Source organism: Lepidochelys kempii, chromosome 1 (genome assembly GCF_965140285.1).
Source record: "Lepidochelys kempii isolate rLepKem1 chromosome 1, rLepKem1.hap1, whole genome shotgun sequence".
Classification (NCBI taxonomy): Eukaryota; Metazoa; Chordata; order Testudines; family Cheloniidae; genus Lepidochelys; species Lepidochelys kempii.
The window spans coordinates 263,303,787-263,317,556 of record NC_136380.1 but is presented as its reverse complement, the minus strand read 5'-3'; the positions used below and the strand labels follow the sequence as shown (position 1 = coordinate 263,317,556).

At 43.9% G+C, this 13,770-nt stretch overlaps 1 protein-coding gene across 3 annotated transcripts in view; it reads left to right on the top strand.

Annotated features, from left to right (window-relative positions):
- Positions 1-3,549: 3,549 nt before the first annotated feature.
- The window catches only part of IFT56 (intraflagellar transport 56), an 80,507-nt gene continuing 70,286 nt past the window's right edge, over positions 3,550-13,770 (top strand). Inside the window, exons 1-3 of one of the 3 annotated variants that reach the window (XM_073327300.2) lie at positions 3,550-3,757; positions 7,468-7,605; positions 8,205-8,297. In XM_073327300.2, the coding sequence (XP_073183401.1) occupies positions 3,755-3,757; positions 7,468-7,605; positions 8,205-8,297 (234 nt within the window). In that variant the 5' untranslated portion in view covers positions 3,550-3,754. Of the gene's footprint in view, positions 3,758-7,273; positions 7,326-7,467; positions 7,606-8,204; positions 8,298-13,770 lie in introns of those variants that run through there. The other 2 variants (XM_073327299.2, XM_073327302.2) reach the window with 2 other exon arrangements.

The window sequence follows — 13,770 nt, the reverse complement described above, 5'->3', positions numbered from 1 at the left end:
CTTTAAACAAGCATGTTCCCTAATTGATCAGCAATGTAACAATGAAACAACATTAAGTAGTTACTGTATTACTGTATGTACATGAAAAGAAATCTCTAGCCCCTTTGTTTGCAAAATTAGCCATCTAAATTAAAATTGATGTGGTGTTCTCTTTCTGAGTCTGCAGGCAGACAGGCTGAAACAGTAGTTCTAAGAGAAATGTGAACTGCCCCATTCACTTCAATGGGGCGTTAACTCTGAAGACTAATTATTGCCATTTAAATTTCAACAGTGTTAACCATTTCACTACTGATCATTTTAGAGAAATATGCAGCAACTGTGCTTATCCATTATTGCTGAATTGTTGCACTGGCCGATAGAGCGGGACAGCAGAGATATTTTTCTCTCCCTAAGAGTTTTCAAAAGAGCATTTCCGTAAGTGAGGGAGTCAAATGCTATACTTGCTCTATGACTCTCAGTGTTGGAGGTTTCCATCCAGTTTCAACACCCTTGTCAAGAAGAAGAGGGGATGAAGATGAAATGAACTGCTTCTCCACTTCCAGCCCAGGAAAGGTAAGGCAAGACCAAAAAAGAGCCATCTGTGGATTTTCCGGCCCCCTGGAAGGAGAGGGGGGGTGGGGCTAAGCACAGGCACCGATTTCTGCTGGCGCCGGTGGGTGCTCGGCCCCCCTCTGGCCCCAGCCCTGCTCCACCTCCGCCTCTGCCCTGCCCCCATTCCAACCCCTTCCCCAAAGTCCCCGCCCCAACTCCGCCCCCTCCCTGCCCCTATTCCAACCCCTTCCCCAAATCCCCACCCCGGCCCCGCCTCTTCTCAACCTCCTCCCCTGAGTGAGCCACATTCCCGATCCTCTATCCTGGAGCTTGTTACGTCGTGAAACAGCTGTTTTGCAGCGGCAAGCGCTGGGACGGAGGCGGAGAAGTGTGGATGCGGTGTGCTCAGGAGAGGAGGCGGAGGTAAGGTGGGGCGGGGGGGAGCTTGGCTGCCGGTGGGTGCAAAGCACCCACCAATTTTTCCCCATGGGTGCTCCAGCCCCGGAGCACCCACGGAGTTGGCTGAGGGATGATCGATTGCATCTGCAGAGAACATAAAACAATAATTCTGAGAGATATGAACTGCCCCATTCATCTCAATTATGTGTTGGCTCAGTTTACCAATGATGATTATTTAATTGTCAACATGGTTAACTTGCTGCTTCAAAACAAGTAAGAAGAGAGACGAGGGATCACAGACCTGCACAATTTACTGTGAACGATTTCTCCTTTGATGCCATGAGCAGACTAGTGGAAGCAAAAGGCCAGAGCGACAGTGGCACATTCAGATGCATGTGAGCCCAACCAGTGGAGAGCCAATCCCACAGGCACCAGCATGGCACACAAGCACCACTCAATGGGGTGAGCCAATATTGGAGAGCTTGTAAGGCATCAAAGCTCGGCAATCCAGCCAACCTTCACTTCCAGAAAAGTGGGGACCAGGTCTGCTCTGGTTGTGAGTGTGGCCAGGTGGTTTCCTCCCTGGCTCTAATGGCTTCAGCTCCTCTCTTTGCTACATGTTCTCTGCAGATTTGGCAGAAGTCATGTACACCTCATAAATGATAGGTTGCAGGGCTGCTACTGACAGGTCAAACTTCTATGTCATTTATTTAGTTTCCTTCTCAGAGAGATACACCAGAGATGCATCTTCCATAAGATCCTTTAATGCTCTGCCCTGTAAGGCTGAGGTTAGCTGAAATAAGGTATGTTGCACACTGTGACACCTCATGGCTTAACAGCATAATACAGTTTAGCATTCCATTACATCTCCCCCTTTAATACGTTCCTAGCATTTACAAAATGTACCTACATGTATCTTTGAAGTTCAGTATAAATTATTCTGTTAAATGTCTCTGAATCATACTGGCTTTCGAATTACACAACCTGAAAGCGTAACAGCTTGGTCATCTGGGTGTCCATTAGTTGCAACAACTGGATGTGGTCAGTTTGGAATCCACTGTCTGTAGAGTTTTCTCTGCTGATTGTTCTCTCTGAGGAACAAACTTTAGATGCCAATGGTTTCAGTTGAACTCTCCACTGTTAGTCTCAATCACATATCTGGGCTCTAAGTTATTTCTCTTTATGACAGCTGAAGTTGTCCATCCTTTCTCTCTGTCCAATTTGACATGAACATGGTCACCAGGTTCTAGACACAGCAGTTCTCTGAGTATTGTGTGATGTAAAAGTGTTTATAAGCTCATTTTACCTTTTTATCAGATTTAGTTACTTTCTTCATGTCTGGCCACTTTGGAAATAGATTCTTTCCAAAAGTTGGAGCAGTAGTTTTGAGTTGTCTTCCCATCATAAGTCATGTTGGACTATATCCTGTAGCTGCTATTGACCTGTAGCTCAGATAAAAAGGAATGTATCTTCCTGTTGTAGGGTCTTCTTGGCTGTCTGTACAGCTCTCTCAGCCTCTCCATTCACTTCTGGGTAACATGGGCTGCTAGTGATATAATCAAAATCATATTTTGTTCAGAATGACTTAAATTCTGCTGCAGTGAATTGTGGTCCATTGTCCATCCCTTGTTGTTCTGGAATGCCAAAATAAGCAAACGTGCACTTCAGTTACTTGATAGCACTGTGACATGTTATGTCTTTCAAGTACATTATTTCTCTATACATGGAAAAATAGTCCACTACGACCAAGCAATGATATCCTTTGTATTCGCAGAAATCTGAAGCTAGTCTCTTCCAACGTCTGTTTGGTAGATGTGGTGTTATTAAAAGTTCTTTGTGTTGTGTTGGTCTATTAGTTCTGCAATGTTCACATGCAGATACTTTATTGTTTTTATCCTTGCTGATGCCAAGCCACTGCACTGGCTGGTTGGCCCATTTATGGCATTTAGTTAATCCTTGATGTCTTTCATCGATGAGGTTTAATATTTCTTCTGTCATTTCATTTGGAATTACAATGCAGTCGTCTTAATCTTGAGTCCTTTCGATTTACTTAATTGTCTATGTACCACAGAGCAGTTTCTTATTACTTCCTTAGTATCCTTTATAGTTGAGCCAGCCAGCCCTAATGTAATTTAGAACCTATTGCAGTTGCATGTCTGTTGAGGTTGCTTTTTTGTAGCTGGTGTAGCCTCTTTTCTGACACTGATCTGTGTGCATCGCCGTATGCCTTTACATCATCTTTGAGATCATAGGTAGCTGAGAGTGTGACACTCTATACAATCATGTTCATCACTTTTACAAGACTGTGGTAAATTTTGTACAAAGTATGCCTTGTGAGGTATCATTTGAAAAGTCATAATCTACTGAACATTATTACCCCATTGATATATATGTAGCAACACTGTATGTGAAGTTGTGATATTCTACTGTATGATTGTTACTGAAATGTGTTGTAATACTGGGTAAAGCCCACAAACCAGTTTTTCAGAGACAAAGACACACTGACCCCAGCGAGGTGTTAAAAAAACTAACAGCTGCTTAAGTGGCCATTCTTCAGCAGGAGAAAGGTATGAATAAGAAATTTACATTGCATCACAGGAAGTCCAAAAGAAGCTGCTTGTTGCCTACACCCAGCTCGGGGTAATCCTCAAAGAAGGGAGAGGGATATAAGAATGAGAGACAGTGACCTCAAAATCACCTCTCCTCCCATCTCTATGCTTATGACATCAATGAATACCAGAGAGACTCTGAACCAAGGCAGAAGGGGGCAAGGGAGAAGTTCCAGGCTGAAAAGAGGATCCAGCTGTGAAACTTACTGCAGCTTATGGTGAGACAAAATCTTTTGCTTTTAAGTTCACTTGTTAAATTAGGTATTAACTTGAGTTTTACTCTTTTTTTTGTAGCCAATCCTGACTTTTATGCATCATCACTTGTAATCACTTAAAATCTATCTTTCTGTAGGTATTAAGCATATCTTATTGTTTTGTCTTAACCAGTGTTTAAATTAAAGGGTGTGGGATAACAAGCCTGGCGGATTATCATTTTCCTTTGATGAAATGATGGACTTTCTATGAACTTGTATTATACAGGAGGGTGCTGAGGAGCACAAGATGCACATTTCAGGGAACAAGGCTGGGACTTAGAATTTGCGAGTATTGCCCTATATGTAAAGTGAATGCTCAGAGTGCTCATGTATTTAGCTGGGAGTGCATTTACATGCTGAAGATTGTGTGAGCAGGCCAGGAGTGGCTGTTTATACCGCAAAATAATGTAAAGGGCATCCCAGGCTAGAGAACTGAAGGGGCTCAGCTATTCAACAGTCCAAATTGTACCCTGGGTAACGTCACAGTGTGATGCGGGGTTCCATGACAGTGTTTGCTACTACCAGATTTTTCTCAGGAACATATTTAGAAGTTGGTTTAAATCACACTAACCTTATCAATACACACTGACATCTCAGCAGTGCTTGATCCAAGCCTTTTCCATTGATGAGGGTTTTATAGTCTTTTATCATTGTAAATTAATCCCATCCACACAGATATCTGTAAAAGTTTTCATATGCCCACACACTTGCCAGGACCTTGTTTTCATTCACTCTGTATAACTTTTCTGCTTCTGTGAGTGTGCAAGAGCAAAACACAACTGGCTTCCACACAGATTTGTGTTGTTGCAACAGTATACCACCTAGGCCATAGCGGTGTTTGCATCCACACTGACCATTGTGGGTTTGTTTGCATCATAGTACTTGAAACTGGAGCCGCTGAAATAATTTATTTTGCCTTTTAGAAGGCAATGTCTTGATTTAGCCCCAATCGCCAAGATGCACTGGACAGTTCATGCAGTGATTTTGTCACTGTAGAAAGGTCTTGTAGGTATTGACCAAGGTAATTTACCATGCCCAGTACGCTCTCAGTTCTGGTACATTTGTTGGTGCATTCCATTCTCAGATTCCTTTTACTTTCTCAGATGGACTGATTCCATCTTTGTTTATTGCCTGTCCCAAAAGCTCAATTTGGGGTAGGCGGAAAACACACTTTTCTTTGTTTAACTTCAATCTGGACTGACTGATTAGGCCTAGGGCTTTGTTGAGGGTTTTGTTGTGTTCTTCATTGAAGATCCATATATCAAAACATTGTCCATGAAAACTACAACTCCATTTGTGTTCGTTAACAGTTCTGCCATCTTTTTTTTGGAAAATTTCAGGTGCACTGGTAATCCCAAATGGTAATCTTCGAAAGTGAAATCTCCCAAAGGGTTTGATAAATGTAGTCAGTTCAGCTTTGGCTAGAGGAATTTGCCAGAGTTGGCTCAAGGCATTCAGCTTGGGAGAACAGTTTAGTTCCTTTCAATTTGGGAAGGAAATCATCCAGAGTTGGGATAATATATTTTTCTCTAACAATTGCTTCATTAAGTCTTTTAAATTCCACACAGATTCATATTTTTCCACTTTTCTTTATAACTACTACCACTGGGGCACACGATATTGTTGGTCTTTGTAAGTTGTGTCTCTGGCCCATTTGTTCAGAGTACTTTCAGGGCTAGTCAGGGCTGTGTCAGGTGACTTCCGTTCTGGGAGGTGTTGAAGTTTAGATGTCTGCTTCTGGATTATTTAAAAGTCACTAGTGTTTCCATGAATATTCAGTTTCACTCTCCAGGCAGGCTCTGTGTCATGAGATGTGATAGACAACAGAAACAATGGGTTTTCACTGTCAATGAGTTAACACCCTGACTGCTTTGGTGCAACAAACAACTGCAAAATGTCCATATTTTGTAGAGTGTTGGAGAAGCCATATTGGTCCCAAGATATTAGATGTACAAGGTGGGTGAGGTATTATCTTTTATTGGACCAAATTCTGTTGGTGAGAGAGACAAGGTTTTGAGTTTATGCAGAGCTCTTCTTCAGGTCTGGGAAACGTATTCAGAGTGTCACAGCTAAAGACAAGATGGAACAGATTGGTTAGCACATATTTCAAGGGATTGTTCAAGGTGAAGAGGCCCACTAACAGTTCACTTACACAGTTTTAATAAGCCATAAAGCCAATGTCTATTCATTTCAGACCATGATTTTTAGTGTCTAGCAAAGTTAAGAAGTTAAGCTCACAGACTTGTCTTTTGAAAGTTTTATGCAGGTTTCCTTTGAGGACGAGGACAACAATCTATAACCCACTAAAAACCCCTTCAGCTGCTCTCCCACTTCCTTTCTTCCCTCTGACTTGAAGAATGTTAATGGGCCATTTGTGGGAGGAACTCATCTATTGAGTTGTCTGTAAAGGCCCCTGCACACTGATGGCACTGAAGAGAACAGTGATGACATCATATAGCACATGCTGATACATGTCATGACATCATCACTGCATCATTTGTTGCCTGGGACAAAATTCAGTAGTTCCCTGTTCCGATTTTCATAATTTAGTGTTATATCCTATGTAGAGCCCCTAAGCATGTTGTCAAAAGACGGTACTATGGTCTCGCCTGACAAAAGCACTGGTGTTGTACCACAGCACGAAGTTTTCTGCTGCACAATCACACTATTACCCCACCCAAGGCACTGAAAAAGCATAAGTTGGACACCAAAAATCTGTTCCCTTTGCTTTCTTGATTGATGATTGGGGGGAGGGATAGCTCAGTGGTTTGAGCTATCCCTCAGTGGTTTGAGCATTGGCCTGCTAAACCCAGGGTTGTGAGTTCAATCCTTGAGGGGGCCATTTAGGGATGGGGCAAAAATTGGGGATTGGCCCTGCTTTGAGCAGGGGGTTGGACTAGATGACCTCTGAGGTCCCTTCCAACCCTGAGATTCTATGATTCTATGAGCCCTTTGGGGGGCAGGGATAGCTCAGTGGTTTGAGCATTGGCCTGCTATACCCAGGGTTGTGAGTTCAATCCTTGAGGGGGCCGTTTAGGGAGCTGGGACAAAAATGGGGGATTGGCCCTGCTTTGAGCAGGGGGTTGGACTCCGTGACCTCCTGAGGTCCCTTCCAACCCTGATAGTCTATGATTCAAGCGTACCTGGGTCCTGTTTTCAAGCTTGTCTCCGTACCCCTGAAGGCTGGGTTTTGTATTATAAATGAAAACTCACGGTTTCATCTCAACCGCTTGTCCCCATGAGCTGGGACATTAACCCAAAAAACCCCAAATATTGTGACGCTGCGGCGACAAAATTAGCTCCTTGGGTTGCTATGGTGATAACCACGCGCCACAGCGGAAATGGCCCCTTCTCAAACTCTTCCCGGAAGAATCGAGCGGCTCCTCTTCTGCGTTAGCCGCGGGGTCGGAACTGTGAGCGGGGACGTGAGTTCCAGCCGGGGCCTATTCGGTGTCTCACTTAGTCATTCTTCCCCCCCCCCCCGCGGGGTTACCGGGGTAACGGAGTCGTTGGAGAGGCGAGGAGCAAGATGGTGAGGGACAGGGCGGGGAGGTCGCCGCCGCCGCCGCCTCTGGCGAGTCGCCGCTTGGGGGATCCAGGAGCGGGGAGGTCTGGCGCCCCCCAGCACCTCCCCGCTCTGAGCCCGTCTCCCGTCTTCTTTCTGCCCCCTCCAGATGCTCTCTCGGGCCAAGCCGGCCGTGGGGGGCGCCCCGCCCCAGGGTGACAAACGGAAGAAGAAAGGCAAGAAAGTCCTGCAGCTAGAAGAGCTGCTGGCCCAGAGGGACTTCACCGGCGCCATAGCCCTGCTGGAGGTAACGGGGGCGGGGGCTGCCCCGGGGTCACTGCAGGGCTCGGCCTACGGGGCTCTGCGCTTCCGCAGCTAACGAGCTAACTCCGCCAGTCTCCCAGACAACGGGGATGCGAACGGGAGGGGCCGCAGGTCACCGGGTCCACTCCCCCCATCCCCCGCCAGTGCAAGGTTGATGCCCAGAGCACAGCCCCGGGGCCTTGCCCAGACCCTTCTTCCAATGACTGGGGTGATGAGGCTCCTTTTAGCAGACTGTTCCCAATTGCAGCAGAGCTTCCTGTTTGGGAAAAGTTCCAGCTATTCCAACTAATTTGTCTTTTCTGTTCTTTCTCACACCTTAGTTATGCCCCTTGCACCAGCCTGAATAACCGCTTGCCCTCCTTTACGTTTACAGCTTTTAAATATTTGTACAGAGACTGTGTGACTGGATAGAATGCCTCTCCTTGAAAATGTGATATTGATACAGCTTGACTTCAGTGTCCAGGGTTGTAAAGCCAGCAGAAATCATCCTAATATTAATTTTATAAATGGATTTGTTTCACATGAGACAATCTCACAAACCTTGACAGCTGGTGTCATTTTTGCATTCCTTTTTCTTTGAAGTTTAAACGGCATGCAGGGGAACAAGATGAGGACACTGACCTCTGGATTGGATACTGTGCCTTTCACCTGGGGGACTACAAGAGAGCATTGGAGGTGAGATGAAGAAATTCTGCTTCCTGCTGGAGAAAATCAGGATGTTGTCCTAAAGTGATGGCAGCAGGCATGAGAGATGGTTTTTGGTGGTGCGGAAGAAATGGGCCAGGCCATTTGTCTATAAATCCAGCAGCAATAGAGCAAACTAATACAGAAAGGCAGTTTGGATTAGGGAAATTGGAGTTTCTACACTGAAACAGTCTGTTGGTCCAGCATTCTGGTTAATCTTTGTCCCAAAGCCTAAATTGTCCCCTTCTTAATTTCATGACAGTTGTTCTAACATTCTTTTTCCTATTTGGTGTGTACACCTTCAGAAACTAATTTGTGGAAAGGTTTCAGAGTAACAGCCGTGTTAGTCTGTATTCACAAAAAGAAAAGGAGTATTTGTGGCACCTTAGAGACGAACCAATTTATTTGAGCATAAACTTTCATGAGCTACAGCTCACTTCATCGGATGGCATCGGATTACATCTGATGAAGTGAGCTGTAGCTCACGAAAGCTTATGCTCAAATAAATTGGTTCATCTCTAAGGTGCCACAAGTACTCCTTTTCAATTTGTGGAAAGTTATTCTTTGAGCTGGGTGGAACCTTGTTATGGGTTGAGTTAAAACCTTGTTGTAATTGATGGGTGTGAATACACTCTTCAGTTGGCATAACTGTAAGGATAAATTAACCACAGCCCTCCATCTAAAAGTAAAGGGTTATGTGAACCCACCGAAGAGGTTTGGACTGTATGGGCATGGGGTGTGTGTGTGCACCCACTAAGTATTATTTTTGGTGGGGTGGGCGCAGAACCCGTGTGTGCATAAATGCACAGGACCAGAGAGAAACAGAGACTACCTGGAAAAATCCAAGCAGAAGCCTATAACCAAAGTGAGATTCCGAAAGAAACTTAGAGAGAGGTTCTGGTTCTGGGATGCTGGCTGAAAAGAAGCTTGGACCTGTAAGCTAAGAAACTCCTCTTTTTGCCTTTGGCTAATCCTGTATTTGGAAAAGGAGGACTTTGATGCAATCTCGTTTATTTACAAGGAATGTACAAAGGAAATATGAGATTCTATCTTCAATACTTCCAGCAGGAATATCCGAAGGGCCCTGAACTTTGAATACCCATTCAGGTCAAAAAGGGACAACACAATCATATCCCCACCTTCACTATTTAGCCAAGCAATAGTATTACAAATTTAATTATTTTTAATCTTTTTTTCTCAGTCCCTCTAGCCCCTTAATTGATTTTGTTGCTCTTCTATGAATTTTCTGATGTCTGCATAAAACCTCCCTTTTACCCCAAAGAGTTTTCAAGGTTTTTAGAAAATATGTTTATTCAAATAATCTATAGATTATCAAGTTGCTTGCATCATATAGTGCCTATTGTACTCCTTTTGGGTAAGAAGGTGCCCCTGTGGGATTCTGCCTTCTCCCCACTATCGTTCCCATGACCCTTCTGCCTCTCCCGCTGTGAAATAGAATTTGCTGCCAGTCTTGGGTCACTGAGCCCATACTCTGTTCTCAGGTGTGCCCAACACATCACTCTCTCTTGACATCTAGCAAAACCTAAGTCTGTTTCTATTGACTATCTTGCCTTGTGCCATTCTGAAACGAGCCTTCACAGCCTATTAATTTGTTTCTATGCTTTCCCATTTTCACACCTCCCTTTAGCCCTGGGAAAAATATTAATGTGAATTCATAGAACTAGGGATCCCAGGGGAAAAAACATTCCTCTATAGTTTTAGAGAATTATGCTGGGGAACTATGATGACTTTTTCCCTTATAGAATTAGGTGGAGATTTCTGCTCAAACGTACAGGGTTAAATGGGTTTCCAGACTTGGGTTGGAGATGGAATATCCCTTCCCAGCCAGCCCTGAATATGTCTGCAAGATTTTTGAGAATATTTCATTTTATCCTTATTCTGGAACAATGAGCAGGGATATAGGTTAGGAGCAGCTGGAAATATCTCACTTGATTAATTCTCTTCTCTACAATTGCCAGGGATGCTTGGAATTGGTAGACCTTAACCTTTTCCATCACCTTAAATGTTAGAACTGGGTAGGCTAAAGGGCATGAGTTGGCAGTACTGAAACTTTCTTTAGTTGCATTTGGTAATATCTGCTTGTAGAGATGGAGAGACATTCTGTAAAAAAAAAAATTGTTAAGTTTATCCTGTTGCTTTGAATACTTCGTAAGGGCTTACATTACTAGAAGGAAATCCAGGATGGATTTTAAATTTCGAACACTCTCTTGGATGTAAGAGTAAAAGAGGACCTGACACATCAGTCAATAAAATAATGCAGTCCGTCTAAATCTGTTTCACCACCAGGTGGTGATATTGATCCAGGCTTTTAAAAAGTGCAAGTATTTGTATTCATCTCTTCTGCTGTCTGCTAACAGAGGCATTAGGAGCTGGTCTGTGTGACACATACATATATACACGGACCAGCTTTTAACTTAAAATGGAAAGTGGCTTGGAATTTTTTTATGCACTTGTAGAGAGGTCTCAATTTTTTTAACTAAGTATCTCTCCATCCCCACAAACAGATAGTTTCTGGATATAACTAAAGACGATTTCAGTGATTTTTATCCTCACAGCTGTCTTTCACAAGGCACAAAGTTGCTTGATATTTAAAAAAAAAAATAGAATAAAAAATTTAATCTGTTAAAGACGCTGAGCATAATGTGCTTCGTTCTACACAAATGACTGATGAAATTAAATGGCGTATATGGCAACATTCAAGCATATGGAATGAACATAAATGTAGAAGGAAGTTAGAGGTGAGGTATTACATATTCAGTACCTTTGCATAACTGTGGCTGATTATTTTAAAATCTTAAATTGGGACCCCGTGTCCAACAGTGGTGTTGTAATACTTAATGTGGATTTTATTTTATTTATTGTCGCTATTATGGAATTCCTGATACAGTCTTTTTATGTCCATATTTTAGTCTGTGCTAAACCATGACTTACAGTTATTTAAACAGGTATATACCGGAATCCACAATAGATGAGTTCCATTATCGAGTGGGGTTTCCTGGCAGATATGATGTCACCAGAACAGTGCATACTAGGGTGTGACATGGAATAGGGAACTTCAAAGCATCAGAAAAGATTAGAAAAAAGTTGTTTGTTATCTGGGACACAGAATATATTATATAGCCCCACAGTTAACTTTTATACTGTTACTAGTCCCCCATTGTCCATTCTATTGACTTATTCTATAATGTGGACAGGGAGGAACCAGTAGCACACATCATATGTCAGAATCTAATATGAAATAAAGGTAATAGAGTTTGAGGCCAGAAGGGACCAGCAGATAATCTAGTCTGACCTCCTGTATGTGACAGGCCACCAACAGCACCTGTCCCAACACTAAACCCAACCACTGACACTAGACCAAAGTATTACAGCACAAAAGAGACCCAACTATTATGTGGCACAGGCAGAGAACAGGAGGAACTGCAGTGTATGAGTGACAGGGTGGTGAAACACTGGAATGCGTTACCTAGGGAGGTGGTGGAATCTCCTTCCTTAGAAGTTTTTAAGGTCAGGCTTGACAAAGCCCTGGCTAGGATGATTTAGTTGGGGATTGGTCCTGCTTTGAGCAGGGGCTTGGACTAGATGCCCTCCTGAGGTCCCTTCCAACCCTGATATTCTGTGATTCTATGATTAAGTGAGATCTAGCTAGACAGTCCTGGTAAGGGACCTGTATCTCTTGTTGCAGAAAAATTCCTAAGGTTCCTGCCAATCTGACCTGGGGAAAAATCCCTTCCCAAACCTGCATATAATCAGTTAGACTGAGCATGTGAGCAAGAACCTGCCAGCTATGCCAGTGAGGGAGAGAATGCTCAGTCCTGCCTTAGAACACTGGCTCACTCTGTCCAGCGTTCCTCTCCATCTGTGGTCATCTCTGATCCTTCAGAGGAAGGGCACAAAAGCAGACAAACAAATATAAACTCAGAATAGATTGGGGGATGAGAAAAATCCTTTCCTGACCCCTCCAGGGGACTGGCTGAAGCTCTGAAACATGAGCTTTTGGAAACATAAATTGGAAGGAACTCCCAGGGCTGCCAAGCCTTGCCCCCTACCATCACCATCATACAATCCCACACAAATTTTTCCAGCTGTCTCTCAAAACTATTTATGGGTTGTTTCCCCCTTCCCCAAGTTCTATTGGGATGTTGTTCCAGACCCCCACTTCTCTGATTATTAGAAACCGACTTCTAATTTCCAGCCTGAATTTGCTCACGGCCAGTTTATACCCATTTGTGCCTGTGCCATCATTGTCATCCAACTTAAACAGCTCTTCATCCTCCCTAGTGTTCACCCCCCTGATATATTTATAGAGAGCAATCATATCCTCTCTCAGCCTTCTTTTTGCTAGTCTAAACAAGCCAAATTCTTCCAGTCTCATAAGGTAGGCCCTCCATTCCCCTGATTATCCTGGTAACTGTTCTCTACACACCTGTTCCAGTTTGAATTCATCTTTCTTGAGCAGGGGTGACCAGAATTGTATACAATATTCTGAAAGAGGTATTCTCAGTGCCTTGTATAGTGGCATTAATACTTCTCTTTCTCTACTGGAAATCCTGTGCTTGTTGGGAATCAGGGTCTGCAACAGAGCTAGTCTGGAAGCAGTGCCTGCCACAGAACCAGTCTCTGGGCAATCTGATGAGCGCAGCTGGCCTGTAGTAGACTGCCTGAGTGGCTACACTGCCTGATGGATTGGAAGGGTCAGAAGGCTGGATTTTAGGCCCAGCAGTAGCCGCAATTCAGCGGCTGCTCAAAGCATTTGCCCATGGCTGTGATAGCTCCTGCCTTGTTCCAGCCCTGCTCCTGCCTTGCCTCACTCCAGATAACCTGGTTCTGACCCTGGACTTGTACTCATGGCTCCTGACTCCAGCTGTGACCTTGGGCTTGGGCACCTGGCTTCCGATTCCTGGATATTGATTCCTGCTCTGACCACTAGGTGGGACTCCTGCTTCAACTGCCCACATCCTGGCCACTGTCATCATCTGATGTATCCTAGTATTTTTCTTTTTTGCAGTTGCATCACATTGGTGGCTCAGAGTCATCCTATGATCTGCCAGCACACCCAGGTCTCCCACCTCAGTTCCAACTGATGAGGCCACAGCTTGTGGCAGAAATACTTAAACCCTAAGTGCATGACCTTGTATTTTGTACTATTGAATTTCATACCACTTCTATTACGCCAGTCTTCAAGGTCATCTAGATCTTCCTGTATAACATGCTGTTCCACCTCTGCATTGACGATGCCTCCCAACTTTGTATCATCAGCAAATTTCATTAACTCACTCCTACTTTTTGTGCCATGGCCCCAGCATTGGATAAGATTGATTCAAAGAGCAGTCCTTGAGGAACTCCACTAGTAACTGCACTCCAGTCTGATAATTTCAGCACAACTTGTTGCCTTCTCCCCTTTAGCCAGTTCCTTATCCATTTTACATTTCTTGTACTAATC